Here is a 14959-nt window from a genome sequence, read left to right as displayed (position 1 = left end):
TTCCCAAGAAAAATATATAATAATTCTGCGATAATTAAGTCATTAATTCAGAAAAACAGAGTAGATTATTTTTCTCAAGTGAATGCAATAAGCTTCCGTAGTATGATGCTACCTTCAGTTTGAGAAACACCATAGACGAGAAACACCCTAAACCTTGAAACAAAGCCTTTGTTTTGTGTTTTTCAGAGAGAATTTTGGATTTTCTGTAAATCTTTAAGAATGCTAAAACTGAAAAGTGGTAGAAGACAAATTTAAACTATTGGAAGGAATTTTTTTTTTTTTTTTGCTTCATTTATATGTAGTTGTTCTCTGTTATTTAGTATTTGATTCTGATTTTGAATTGCCGTATTGTAATTCTGTTTGTTGCAATAAAAAAAAAAAACACCCTACATGCTGTCGCCTCGCAGTGATGACGTCAACCACAAACGCCATCAGTCAGCATCGCGTCTTCTGAGGTGAGTTGCATGGTGAGTTGAGCAGTGGACGTTTCAGCGATTATTTATTGAACTATAAACTACACAATTAGCTTAAGAAACCTTCAAATGGGTTATTTATGTATTGTTCCCATGGAGTACAGATCAATTGTGCGTCTTTGCTATAGCGTTTACCGACGGGAACGAACATTTGGAGACAATGTAGCCTCAGGATGGTTTTGCCTGTGTGTGTGTGTTTTTTTGTATTTTCTTTGTACGTGTTTCGATGTTTGGAGCGATAATATTATTGTCACTGTCACAGTGTGTGAGTGAGAACTTATGGAAGTGTCGAGAATTCAATGAAAATCTATTCGAAGTGCTGACAATTGTGTTCTACCTCTAACGTTATCTTCTGACAATACATTTTTTAATTTTTAAGATTAGGTTTTATGATCGGTTTTATGATCATTGCCAATTTCTGCACAGCAGCACTTAATGATTCCTTTTTGCTGCTATTGTGTTGTTATTAGAAAATCGATTTGTATTTCTTTTTATGTAATGGTAATGATCTGTGATCATTTCTTTATGCTGCATATCTTGATTTAAATAATCAGTTTATTCCACATTTAGAAAGTGAGATCTCTGCTGGTGATGCTTTATTAATGGAGCACTTTCATCTCATTGGTTGGGCTAATATCTTAAAGAATATGGGTAATCAAACGTTTGATGGACCACATTGACTGCCATTGTATGGGAAAAAATGACTATGGATGTCTATGGGGTTCATCAACTATTTGGTTACTGCCCTTTTTCAAAATATATTTTTTGCTCTGCAGAAGAAAGAAATTCATACTGGTTTGTAACAACTTGAAGGTGTGTAAATGATGACAGAATTTTTCGTTTTTGGGTGAACTACTACCCCTTTAAGATCATACGTAAACTGCCATTTAGATCTCATTTTAGTAGTCAACACATTAAGGCAAAATAAACAAAACACAAATGCCACTTTTGACAAGAATTCGTTTTTTAAATTCATTACAGTCTCTGATACAACAATAAAACACTTAAAATCAATGAACAAAAACTCTGTTAAATGACGAATTGAATTAATTAATAAAAATAATGTTTTATTTATATAGCGCCTTTCCCATACTCAAGGTTGCTGTACACAAAGTAGACATACATATACAATGTAAGTCATAAACATACAAATATACAGAGGAGAAAAACAATTCTAAACAGAGAAAGATTGGAAATACTGTAAGAAAAGATATGTTTTTAGTTGAGACTTGGAAGGAGGATATAGTAACGGTGTCGCGTAGAGAAAAGTGGAGGGAATTCCAGAGTTTCAGGGCCACAGCACTGAACGATCTACCACCCATAGTAGAGAGACGGAACCGAGGTACAGTGAGTAGAGTCTAGACAAGGCTCAGACAAATAATGTGGAGCAAGTCCATGCAGACATTTAAAATTTTAAAGTAGAATTTTGTATTGGATGCGGACAGAGACAGGTAGCCAATGAAGATTATAGAGCAAAGGGATAATGTGGTCCGATTTTTTTTGGACTTGATGGATGACTCTGGCAGCAGAATTTTGTACATATTGTAGTCTAGCGATAGTTTTATAGCTAACTAAGTTGAATTAAGTTATTTTAATTGTAGTATGTATTTATAATTTCAATATTTGTTTGTTCTTATGACTATACTGCAGATAAAGGTCAGAATATAAAATTATAAAAATGTTAAATTGATAGACTAAATATGTATAATATATATATTTTTAAAATACATTCAATAACTTTACCCTTGACAGATGGATATATAGACATCATTTAAATATTTAAAGGGTACATTCTGCCAATCTTATGTTAATATTGAATACCTAGTAGTATTGCATCATTCATGTGTCCGAAAAGTCTTTAGTTTCATCATATTTATAAAAGAGCTGAACTTTTGAAGGTGTGCAGTGGGCAGAGCTAAAGAGTCAGATTGCTCTGGTTGATGTGTGCATGTGCTCATCCGGGAGACGTGCTCATACAAGAAATTCCGCCCTTTATGATGTCATAAAAGGCCATATTGGGAAACAAAAACTTTCAGAAATGTATTTGAATCCTGAAGGAGTTTATTTGGCACATAAATTCTCTGATTTTTTTCATTTTTTAAAAAACATTTTGGCCATGTTTAGCATGAGAATCCAACTATTATAACAGTGTAAATAAGTCAGAATGCATAAATTCATCTAACTCCTTTTTTTTTGTTGCTGTCATTTTGTTGTATTATGCAATTTTTACCAGATCTGCTCTTCCTACCACACAGGAATTACCCCTTTGTGAAGCTTCTGCTACAACAATTCACCAATAAATGAATGCTGGGATTTTCCCATCAACCTACAAGAAACTTTGAGAACATGAATGATCCAGAACCCTGCAGAATAAAGCATGAATATACTGAAGAACAAAGAGGTTTGTGTTCATACTTGAATCTTCATTAATGCACATTAAGGTTATAAAACTTCAAGCAGTTCATCAGATGTAATGGTTGTATTTAGAAAATGTATAAGAGCTATAAAATATCATAGTTAAAGGAGCAAATAATATACAGGGCATTTTTCATAAAATTGGTAGTTTAGTTGTCAACAAATGGTTTGTGTAAAGGGGTTTAAAAAACATTCATATTGATTGTTAAAATCAGTTGGTCAGTCTAGATATTATAGGAGCTGTTTGTGATTCGTAATCATATTACTAAAATGTTAAAACATTTCCAACCCTGGTTGATCTCTTTCTCAGCCATTGGCAGAATTGTTATGTAAGAGTGAGCCTAACGGCATCGATGTGATGTGATTTGATTCAGCATTTTTTTAATGCATTCATAGGATTATTTAAATACTTTATTTAAATGTTTAATGTGTCTTAGTCAGAGTAAGAATTACACAGCGACTTTCAGAGGGTCAGAGAGTGAGAGCAAAAAAAACTTGTCCATTATTGATGTTAGGTAATGTTAGTTCTTAATGATGTTACATAACTTTATTTTAATAGATTGTAAAAATTGGCATTTGTCGAAATTTACACAAGCCACAATTTAAAAAGGCTTTAAAAGTATTGTTAGTTGTTAACAACATGTTAACTATTGTGTAGGATAGTGTTAATGGCTACACAACCTTATTATTAGTGAGGCCAGCAGGGTGCGCTCACCCTGTGGTCTGTGTAGGTCTTAACGCCTCAGTATAGTGATGGGGACACTATACTGTCTTTCAGATGAGACGTTAAAAACGATGTCACTGCCATGTTTTTATTATTACATGACCTACTAGCGTCATAGCGTCGTGCCATCACATCTGGGTACTTTTTGCCTACTTTTTTTATGAGTGTGAATTTGAACATAATACTTTTGTCATACTGTTTTTCGCTTACTATATAGTAGGGAAGTATGTGATTTCGGTTGCAGCCAACGTTTTCCTGCCATTGACAGAATTTTCTGGATTTCCGTGTTTTTACTTAATCCTTGTTCTGAATGCAGTCTTTGAAAAAGTACATTTTCACAGCTTTTTACTCAAAATGGTCTTTAATAAAACTAAACACGTTAATGAATAAAATGTGGGCACGCTGGGAAAAGAGTTAAATGTAGCTGCTCAGACACATCTAATAGTTCTTACAACAGCAACTTGCAATTTGTGCCTAAAATGTTTTAAAAATAATTAAAAAAATCACTGCACAAATAAATACATTTTTTTTTTTTTTAAATCAGGGTTGCAAACTTTTTTGTGAAAGTCAAGCTTTTTTTTAGCCAAAATTGTTCATTATAGTGATTGTTTTTCGGTGAACTTAACCATGACTTCCGTCTTGCACCCTGCTTTTAAATTGCTTATTCAAAAACGAAAAGTAAAATGAGCAGTTTTCAATTAATCCATGTGGAAGTTCAGCTTCTATAGAAATGAACTAAAAACGCTCCGCACCAGTGGACAAGAACCGTTATGAATGCCTGTGCGGCCATGCACATTTTACAACTAATCCTTTGCAGGTTCTCGATTAGAATTGGGTTTAAAGGGGTGATGAATTGAGAAATCAACTAAAATATTGAGATTAAAACAATGCTGTGCCTTCTATATTAGATCCAACAGGAATGGTGCAACACACTCATGTGAGTAAAAATAGGGATGAGTCATGATTTTTGAATATTCGTTTAGTTTATTTATTTATAGAATATTAAATGGGTGGTGCGATTATTGTCCTGTATTTACCAGTAACTTACATTAGCCTACCTGTATATGTTTTTGGTGCTGATGTGGTGGTGATATAGCCTGACAAGCCAGACCCACATCAAGATGTTTGATCTGGAAACTCACCATAGACAGGGCTCAATCTGAGGGGCGGGATAAACGTTTGTCTTTCAAACTCCCTCTGCAAGTGATAGGATAGCGCTACAACCAACCAGAGCAACGAAGGTGAAGCAGAGCTTGTTGATAGATTAAACATTTGCCGTATCCGGTTGGCAAAACTCAGAACACATCTTCCCTTCTTAAGAATGACTTCAGTGCCGTTCTTTGTTCTTTTCTCAGAGAAAAGCTCAACTCCAAGTCTTCTAGAGTCATGGTAAAAGCTGATTCGAAAGACCGCCGTTCGCCAGTTTCTGTGTTTACTAGAAGCAGCAAACGCAACTCGGCCGTCGTCATTATGACCCCGCCCACCGACTCTATACACGATTTGATTGGCCCGGCAAGAGTTAGGGGAATACAGCTCAGAAGGGTATTGAGAGTTGCTAGACGACACTTGTGGGCAGATTAAATTTGCTGCCGCTAGGGTGCGTCTAGATATCTAGGCTAGTGGTGATACGTTCATTTTAGGATTCTCCTTTTTATATTTTAGACATTAATTAAACTGTGAGATGCGATGGTGGAAACAACATGTGAGCATGCAACTGTCAAACGGGCTTGCGCTGTGTTCAGAGTCCAGCAGTAGTGAGCGGGCCTTCAGCGCAGCTGCAAGAGTTATGGTCTTTATCTGCTCACTTAATTTGTTTTCTCTGATCAGATATCAATTCGATTGTGAAAAGATCAGGAGTAAACGCCTTTCTAAAATTGTTTAGAGACGGATTAATATCCAGCCACTAATACAAATCATTCTATTGTGGTGTTTGTCCATGAGCTGATGATGAATTAAAAGCAGCTCATATCTGTTGCTTTCGTTGACGTGAATTGTTTTTTACTGTGGTGATGATAGTAAACATATAAACTAATATTGTGATATGCTTGAAGTGTTTTATATCTATTATCGACTTTATAGGCAAGTCAAGACAAGTCAAGTGCTGATTTGAGAGACTAAATTGATCAAATGTGTTAACTTGCTCGTCACTTTAAAAAACAAAAACTTTAATTTAACAAACAAAACCTGCTCCAAACATTTTTCTAAATTAATTTAATAAAGAAACGAAACAAAATATAACTACTTTGACATTAAAAATAAAACTGACGTGGATGTTAGTGGATGTAACAGTAATGTGTAATGGATGGGAGGATTTAAAAAAAAAGCGTGAATACACTGCAGGCTCTCTCAGTCATATCTAAGGTAAATCCTCAACACTATCATACCTTATGTTATTGAACTAATGTAGCCAGTCCCGCCACTGGCCGTCTTGATGCCCTAATCGTAATTACATTATGATGCCTGTGGCGTCAAGCTGAATGTGAGGGGTAGAAAGAGAATTTTCTTGTGCTATCTCCCTCAGCCCTTGGTGCTCTACACACTGCGCGTGGTGGGAGCACGGTACTGTGTGTAGACTATACATGCGTACATGTGGAGGGAGGAGTTGCGATTTTCGAATAATGTTTTTTTTTGTGTGTGTATGTGATAGTCACACACTGGAGAATCCTTTATTTGTTGGTTCATTGCGATTCGGGATCAGACTTGGACATGTTTGGGCCAGGGTTAAATAAGTTAATGTAAGTGACTTGCATTTTAGAAAAAATATTTTCTAGTCAGTTTCACCAACAAAAATTATTCAAAACAACTGTGCGTTCACATCGGCGTCAAAATTCGCTCTGGCTGCCCTGCCAACAACACTGTACAAAGATTTGTGGACGCTCTCACATAGATCGAATCCATGGTCTTTTTTGCACTTTATTTAAAGGGGCCGCAAAGCAAACAAGCATGATTGGTATTTGTGCAGATTGACCAATAGTAGGGTATAAGTTAACCTCATGAAATCTTTTAAATATGAAAAATGTATCGATGGAAAGAACTTAATTACAATTACATATTTGCTACCGAAAGAAACCAATTAAAAGCCAGTTGTGTGGTGTGGAGTGGCTTTTGTGTTCATGGTTAAGTGCTAGTCTAATTTTAACATGCAGTTTATAGGAGCCATTTACTAGCCTTGGTATTTATTATTAACATTCATTTGTGTGCACTACATTATTCAGTTAAGTCTGATGTCACGTGGCGGCACTTCCAGGTCCAAACGCTCAATCTCATACAATATACACACAATGTGGTGTAATACTAAAAAAAATTTTTTATCATAACCTTTATCTCCCTACCAAAATTGGCCAGACAGTGATTCATTTATTAAAATATTAATGTCTGTGACGCTGTGAGCACAGAGACTGTTGTGTAGACTGTATTTAAAATGTGTAACTTTTTAAAATCTTAGATGTTTAAAATGAATAAATAGCACTCATAAACGGCTATCGATGGCATTCTTAATTGAAACGAGTTGAGGCTTAGACCCAGAAACAGCGTTCCTTATATCATGACTTAACAAGCGGATAACCGTTCTGGTTGAAGTGTAGCCTTAAAGGGTTAGTTCACCCAAAATTTTACATTTTCCCATGACTTACTCACCCTTAAGTCATCCTAGGATGACATTCTTCTTTCAGACAAATAAAATCTAATATAATTTAATATAGAAGTTATATTAAAAAAGTCCTGGCTTATCCAATATTTTTAATGGCTGTGATTGTTGCTCTGTTTTTGAAGTCCATAAAAGTGCATCTATATCCATCTTAACTGCTCCACACGGCTCCAGGGTTAATAAGGGGTTCTGATGCAAATCGTTGTGTTTGTGTAAGAAAAGCATCCATAGTTAAAACTTTATAAAGTGAATCATCTAGCTTCCAGCGAATCGCGTTTCATATCCGGGGTGGCAGTGGCCCAGTGGTTCATCTAGGTTGGCTACAAACCAGAAGGTCCATGACAATGAGCTGGATGGCGCCTTGCATGGCTGACTCTGCAGTCGGTGTGAGTGAGGGAATGTGAGGCAAGATGTAAAGCGACTCATTCAGGTCCGTTATTTGCTGCCACCTACTGGCGGAGTTAGTTTAATTAAAAAATATATATATTTTACCATTCAAACTTGATTGTTTGTTGATATATTAATACATGAGGTTAATTGGATTACTATATTATGACTAATGATTGTTTTACTTTCATTTTAGACCTGAAGGAAGAATACGAGGAGAGTGAAGAATTTACTGAAGTGAAGGAGAAGAATGATGTCAATTCTGTACAACAAACTTCAAGCCACACACTGAAACAATCTTTTACCTGCTTTCAGTGTGGAAAGAGTTTTTCTAACAAACAAAATCTGAAACATCACATGAGAGTTCATAGCGGAGAGAAGCCTTTCACGTGTGATCAATGTGGGAATAGTTTCACACGAAAAGGATCTCTTGATGAACACATGAAAATCCACACTGGAGAGAAGCCGTACACATGTGATCAGTGTGGGAAAAGTTACAGACATTCAAGCACTCTTAAACTACATCTGCGTTCTCATGCTGGAGAAAGACCATTTTCCTGTGATCAGTGCGGTAAAATGTTTTTAAGGGCGGAATCCCTGAAGAGCCACTTGAAAGTTCACAGCAAGGAGAAGCCTCATGTTTGTTCTTTGTGTGGAAAGAGTTTTAGTCGACTGAATGTTTTTAAATTACACCAGAAAAGACATAGCGGTGTGAAAAATCACATATGCTTCGATTGCGGAAAATCATTTATTAGAGATGCTGAACTGAAACAGCACCAGAAATCTCACACTGGAGAAAAACCCTACAAGTGTTCACATTGTGACAAGAGTTTCAGTCAGGCAGGACATATGAGAATACATGAGAGGATCCACACTGGAGAGAAGCCACACATATGTAATCAATGTGGGAAGGGTTTTGCATATGCAAACTCTCTTAAGTTACATCTGCTTTCTCATTCTGGAGAAAGAAAGTACAACTGTGATCAGTGCAGTAAAAAATTTGTTAGGGCAGATTGTCTCAAGAACCACCGGAAAATTCATAGAAAGGAGAAGCCTCAAGTGTGTTCTTTGTGTGGAAAGAGTTTTAGTCAAAGAAACAGCGGTGTGAAGAATCATATGTGCTTTGACTGTGTGAAGACCTTTATTACAAATGCTGAATTGAAACTGCACCAGAGAGTTCACACTGGAGAAAAACCTTACAAGTGGTCAGCATCTTTGAATATAAATGAGAGGAGACACACTAAAGAGAGGCTGTATGACTGTGGGAAGAATTTTAGTAAATTAGCTTTTCTACTCAGTCATACAGAAACGTATAACATATAAAATCTTTCCTAAACAGCAACAAGTGACTGGACAAAGAACCGACATTCTAAGTTGCCAACAAGTGTGAGATTGAGATCAACGCTAGGATAGCGTTAAGAGGCAAAAACACTTAAGTGAGACATGGTATTTACATTTTAACTTGTCCTTCATCCTTGTGATTAGATCATCTAATTACTTGACCACTTCAGGCATATTTACCAGATGCAAAATGTACTGTAATGATGGGGCAATATTTTATGATTTTGGCATGTATAAAGGTAAATATTTTATTCCTAATGCTTTACAACAACGTTGTTTACCATTTGCACATGTAAAGTATTACATTATAAGGCATCATTAAATAATGAATATTTCTGTCCACATTTGTTTTTGATTAATGCTAATGCTAATATTAAATTGTATTCCTGTATGTAGAAATTTACATAAGACTACAAATGTTTTTTAAATTATTGCTCATGTTATCTATTGTGTAATGTTATTTACTAAATATGAAAGGGTGTTCATGAGGCGTTGTAATTTAAACACACATTGGAGATTAATATTTTGAAGAAAAAAAAGTGGTAATTAATTTTTTTTGCCCAACACACTTGCATTGTTTCAGAAAAGTTAGTTTAAACCACTGGAGTCACATGGATTACTTCAGCAGTGTTAGAATGTTCAATGTTCCTACTGTGAACAGAAATCATATCACTGATGCAGTTGATTTTTAGATGTTGTCGGATGTCAGTTTTTTCTTCTTCTTTTTTCTGTACTCTTCTTTTCTACAGTGATTTTGCTTGTTGACAGACTTGTTAAGACTGAGACTACATTATAATATATACAGATTTTGTGTTTCCCAGATAAGCACCACAGGATTGTGGTTGGGAATCCTTGATTTAGCCTGCAGTATAACACTACATTCCAAGTAATCTGAGAACACACAATGTTATGGTGGGATATACTAGTTCATCTTTAGTAATATTAAATTGTGCTTAATTGGAAGAGATTTGGGTAAAGATTCTTAAACAATTTTTATGTACACCAGGAAAGACCTGTTATAACAAAGAAACAGTAATTCCTTACGCACAATAAGCCGGTGTGGTGGGTCGTGGAACAGAGCAAATGTGATGGGACAGAAAGTCCAGGGCAAAGTCCAACCCTTGTTTTTAAGATTTGTGAATCAAATTCAATCTTTCTTTAAATTTCTCTATATACATTTTAAATGCCTAATAAATTATATTTCACCCTAAACATGACTGAAGTGGCTGTCTGCATAATTAACATTTAATATCACATTCCAAAATTCATTTGAAAGCATTTGCTCTACAAGCAGCTCGACTCAGAGTTTGGTTTCTTAGTTCTTTTTTTGTTTCATATTTGTTTAGTACCTGTTTTTGAGGAAAATATTTGCGGTTTTTTTTTTTTTTTGAAAAGGTACGCTGTCGCCTCGCAATGATGACGTCATCGCTTACGTCGTCGGTTCGTCAGCTGAGCATTCTGAGGTGAGTTGAGCAGTTCGTGGTGCAGCGCGTATTTATATATTCTACCTATTATTTAAACAATTATGGTTTGAAGGCTTTAAAGGGGTGATTTGTGTATTGTTTTCATCGGGTACAGTGCTCTTTGTGCGTCGTTTTTGGCGTTTGCTGACGCCAATGAATGGCTGTCCTGTCAACGATGAGTACGAGTTAAAATCATTAAGACGAGCGAAATTGTTTTTTCTTTTTTGCGTTTCGATGTTTGGAGCGATACATTTTATTGTTACTAAGTGTCACTTTCTTTAATTGCCACAATAACACGTAAATAATATATGTCCTTTATTGCTGTGTAGCCTAGATATCAGAAAGTCTAACTAGGCTATATTTAGATATGGACGTATGCTTATCTCTTTACCTGTAGCTTTGCATGAAATGTACACAAAAAAGAAGCAGAAGAACAGTTGTAAACATAGGCGTTACTTGTATATGTTTTATTTGTCCCGGATTGTTAGAAATAATGCTGTTAAAGAACACTTTTGTGTTCATTCATTATATATTTATTAAATAATCGGTTACTACCACATTCCATTAGAAAGTGAGATCTCTGCTGATGATGTTTTATTAGCAGAGCTGCTGAAAGCCTCTATTATATTCCTGTTTTCACCTTATTTATCTGGATAATGTCTTCAGATCACCTATAAACTGCCACCTGATTATGACAAACAAATCAAAATACAATCGTCACATCGTTGACATCTACAACATATACATTTCGTAACAGCATTTATTTTATTACAATTTTTATTACAAACGATAAATATTTATTTTAAAAACAAAAAAACACTTTTGCCTGGTTTCACAGACAAAGTTTAGGTCTAGTCCCAGACTAAAATGCATAATTAAGATGTTTTAACTGAAAGCATATTGCACTGGTATATCTTAAAATAGATCAGTGCGATTGTTTTGTCTCGAGATGCACACAAGTAAAGCTTTTTAACAATACATTTTTTTAAAGACTCACAGACAAAATATAAAAATAAATTCAGTAACTTAACCCTTTAAAATCTAAATGCTTTAAATACGTTCATTCAAACCATCCATTTATTCAAAAACTTATTTTATTATTTTTCATTTTGCCAGATGTGTTCTTCCTACCACACAGCAATTCCCCTTTTTGTAAAGCTGACAATTCACCGATAAATGCTGGGATATTCCAATCAGCCTACAAGTGAAAAACTTCATGAAAGAACTTTGAAAATATGAATGTTCCAGAACCCTTCAGAATAAAGCGGGAAGATACTGAAGAACAAAGATGTGGTCCAGAATCCTGCAGAATAAAACAAGAAGTTATTGAAGAACAAAGATGTGGTCTAGAACCCTACAGAGTAAAGCAGGAAGATACTGAAGAACAAAGAGGTTGGTGTTTATTCTTGATTCTTCATTAAAGATGGCAAATAACATCAAGGTTATCAAACTTAACGCAGTTCTTAAGATATGATGGTTGTAGTTAGAAAATTACACAATTAAAGGAGCAAATAATATACAGGACACTTTCCCTTCAACCAGTATTAAAAAATATTAGACTTAACTCTTCTTCTTTTCATTTGTTGTCAATAAATGGTCAGTGAAAATAGGTTTGAAAAACATTCATATTGATTGTTAACTAGCATGGATGCCAGCCGAACTCAGCCCTGCCCACAAAATGTTTAGGTCGGGCAGTTCGGTCTGGACTCGATCCATAGAGGAGTAATTATCTCCGGACAGAAACTGTTCGGACCAATGAAATCATGAGGGCGGGCTTTAGACGATAACGGACAGATGATCAACAGTAACGTAATCATGCACGTCATCAAAGGGGCTTGGATTATATTTGTTCAAATCCTAAATGGAGAGCTTGTTTGTATATGCATTCACCTTCACAATTTCTCTCAAAAATGATCATCATGTTGGGTAAGTACTCTGTGTATCATTAAATTCTTTTATTTTTTACAACACCGGCTAAGATCATTTATTCCAGCGCGCATGCAGACAGGGTTGCCAAATTTTTACAACAAAACCCGCCAACTACTAGCCCTAAACAATAGCTTCTCGGGGGGGTTCTCCGGAAGAAAAAAAACAGTGTTTGGGGGGTAAAATGTGTGTTATTTTGGCAAGGTTACCTGCTAAAATTCGCACTCATGGGTCTATATATCACATAATAGTCGTTTCAACCCGCGGATATAGAAAACAACCCACGGGAAAAAAACGTGGACTTGGCAACACAGTGCAGTTGAACTCTGTTGACATTTGATAATGCGTCGCTCCGTTGCTCTGATTGGTTGTAGCTCTATCCAATTGATGTCTTTCCTGGTTCGGTTGAAACACGCCTCATAATCACAGCCCAATGGAGCAGTTTCAGACTCATATTCTTACTAGAATTGAGCATGACCACGTCAGGCTAATTGTTAACATTAGTTGGTCAGAATATAAGTTGTTTTATAGTTCAATCTATTTCACAACTACATTACTGAAATATTAAACATTTTTAACCTACATGAAATGTATTTTCTCAAACATATCTAATATTTATTACTACAAAAGCCTACAGTTTGTGCCTAAAAAAATGGGAAGATCAGTGTGCAAATAAATTAATTTTAAAATATGATAGTTTCTAATTTTATATTTTATTTTAGAAAATTATATTTCTGTCATATCAGGGTTCACTTGTTCTTTTCCTTTATAGTTCTCTTTTTTTTTATGATTGACTGAAAATCTTGTTTTACTTTAATTTCAGACCTGAAGGAAGAAAACAAGGAGAGTGAAGCATTTAATGAGGCGGAGAAGAAACATCATGATGTCAAACTAATAACATCTTTGCTGAAAAGAAGTGGCAAACAATCTTTTACCTGCTTTCAGTGTGGAAAGAGTTTCTCATACAAACAAAATCTGAAACATCACTTGAGAGTTCATAGTGGAGAGAAGCCTTTCACGTGTGATCAATGTGGTAGGAGTTTTACACAAAAAAGAATCCTTAAGGAACACATGAAAATCCACTCTGGAGAGAAGCCGTACACATGTGATCAGTGTGGGAAGAGTTTTGCACAAGCAATTGCTCTTAAATTACATCTGCGATGTCATTCTGGAGAAAGACCCTTTACTTGTGATCAGTGCGAAAAAATGTTTTCAAGGGCTGGAACCCTGAAGAACCACTTGAAAGTTCATAAAAAGGAGAAGCCTTATGTTTGTTCTTTGTGTGGAAAGAGTTTTTGCCAGATGGGAGCATTAAAAATACACCAGGAAAGACACAATGGTGTGAAGAATCACATGTGCTTCGATTGTGGGAAGTCTTTTATTAGAGATGCTGAACTGAAACAGCACCAGAAAACTCACACTGGAGAAAAACCCTACAAGTGTTCACATTGTGAAAAGAGATTCAGTCAGGCAGGACATATGAAAATACATGAGAGGGTCCACACTGGAGAGAAGCCGCATACATGTGATCAATGTGGGAAGAGTTTTGCACATGCAAACACTCTTAAATTACATCTGCTTTGTCATTCCGGAGAAAAACAGTACAACTGCGATCAGTGCAGTAAAAAATTTGTCTTGGCAGTATCCCTGAAGGTTCACCTGAGAGTTCACTCAAAGGAGAAGCCTTACATGTGTTCTTGTTGTGGAAAGAGTTTTAGTCAGCTGGGTACGTTAAAACGACACCAGAAAATACATGATGGTGTGAAGAATCACATGTGCTTTGATTGTGAGAAGACTTTTATTACAAATGCTGAGCTGAAACTGCACCAGAGAATTCACACTGGAGAAAAACCATACAAGTGTTCACACTGTGACAAGAGATTCAGTTGGTCAGCATGTCTGAAAATACACGAGAGGAGCCACACTGGAGAGAAGCCGTATCACTGTCCTTCATGTGGGAAGAGTTTCAGTAAATTAGCTTCTCTACGCAGCCATACAAAAAGAACATGTCCAATGCAATAAAAACGTCCTTCCATAAAAGTCTTTCCTCGCTAGCTGCAACAAGTGTCTGGACAAAGAACCATCACCAAAAGTTGTCACAGTGAACAAGTGTGAGATTCAGATCAACAAAAGCATGCTATAACACCTATATGTAAGACATGTATCTGATATGGTATATAAATAATATAAATAAATGATTATATTACAAATTAATACATAATACTATAAAACTTCATCCTTGTGCTTAGATCTTCTAGTTATTTGGCTATTAAAGACATGTACCAAATGCAGATGCAAGATATTGTCATGATGCAATGTTTTATGGTTATGGTCATGTAACTTCACATATTGCATTTTAAATGAGGCATCATGAATTAATGAGTATTTTTGCTCTCATTTGTTTTTGGTTAATGTTAATTATTTATAAATATACTTTCACTTTTATACTTTCATTATAAATATACTTTCACTTTCATGCTTTTCCTTTTATTATAAATATACTTTCACTTTCATGCTTTTCCTTTTATTATAAATATGCTTTCACTTTCATACTTTTACTTTCATTATAAATATACTTTCACTT

At 35.4% G+C, this 14959-nt stretch overlaps 1 protein-coding gene across 4 annotated transcripts; it reads left to right on the top strand.

Moving 5' to 3' along the window:
* Positions 1-403: 403 nt before the first annotated feature.
* Positions 404-14892, top strand: LOC137040153 (zinc finger protein 845-like). Of its 4 annotated transcripts, XM_067415579.1 has the most exons (4): positions 422-467; positions 2729-2874; positions 7842-8703; positions 13308-14892. In XM_067415579.1, the coding sequence occupies exons 2-4, from the start codon at positions 2778-2780 to the stop codon at positions 14395-14397; spliced, it is 2049 nt and encodes a 682-aa protein (XP_067271680.1). In that variant the 5' UTR covers positions 422-467; positions 2729-2777; the 3' UTR covers positions 14398-14892. The 4 variants fall into 4 exon arrangements, with proteins under 4 accessions (XP_067271678.1, XP_067271680.1, XP_067271679.1 ...); XM_067415577.1 differs by lacking the exon at positions 13308-14892 and having other exon boundaries at positions 404-455; positions 7842-10078; XM_067415578.1 differs by lacking the exons at positions 422-467; positions 13308-14892 and adding an exon at positions 639-658 and having other exon boundaries at positions 7842-10078.
* The last annotated feature ends 67 nt before the right edge of the window (positions 14893-14959 follow it).

The sequence above is a fragment of the Pseudorasbora parva genome, chromosome 14 (genome assembly GCF_024679245.1).
Source record: "Pseudorasbora parva isolate DD20220531a chromosome 14, ASM2467924v1, whole genome shotgun sequence".
In the NCBI taxonomy this organism is placed as follows: Eukaryota; Metazoa; Chordata; class Actinopteri; order Cypriniformes; family Gobionidae; genus Pseudorasbora; species Pseudorasbora parva.
This window is presented reverse-complemented; position numbering and strand designations above follow the sequence as displayed.

Bases quoted from the DNA above. Each gene is read 5' to 3' on its own strand.
- LOC137040153 (XM_067415579.1), top strand. From the start codon at position 2,778: ATGCTGGGATTTTCCCATCAACCTACAAGAAACTTTGAGAACATGAAT. The intron at 2,875-7,841 runs GTTTGTGTTCAT...CTTTCATTTTAG, and splicing joins ATATACTGAAGAACAAAGAG to ACCTGAAGGAAGAATACGAG. The intron at 8,704-13,307 runs AGTGTGTTCTTT...CAAACAATCTTT, and splicing joins CATAGAAAGGAGAAGCCTCA to TACCTGCTTTCAGTGTGGAA.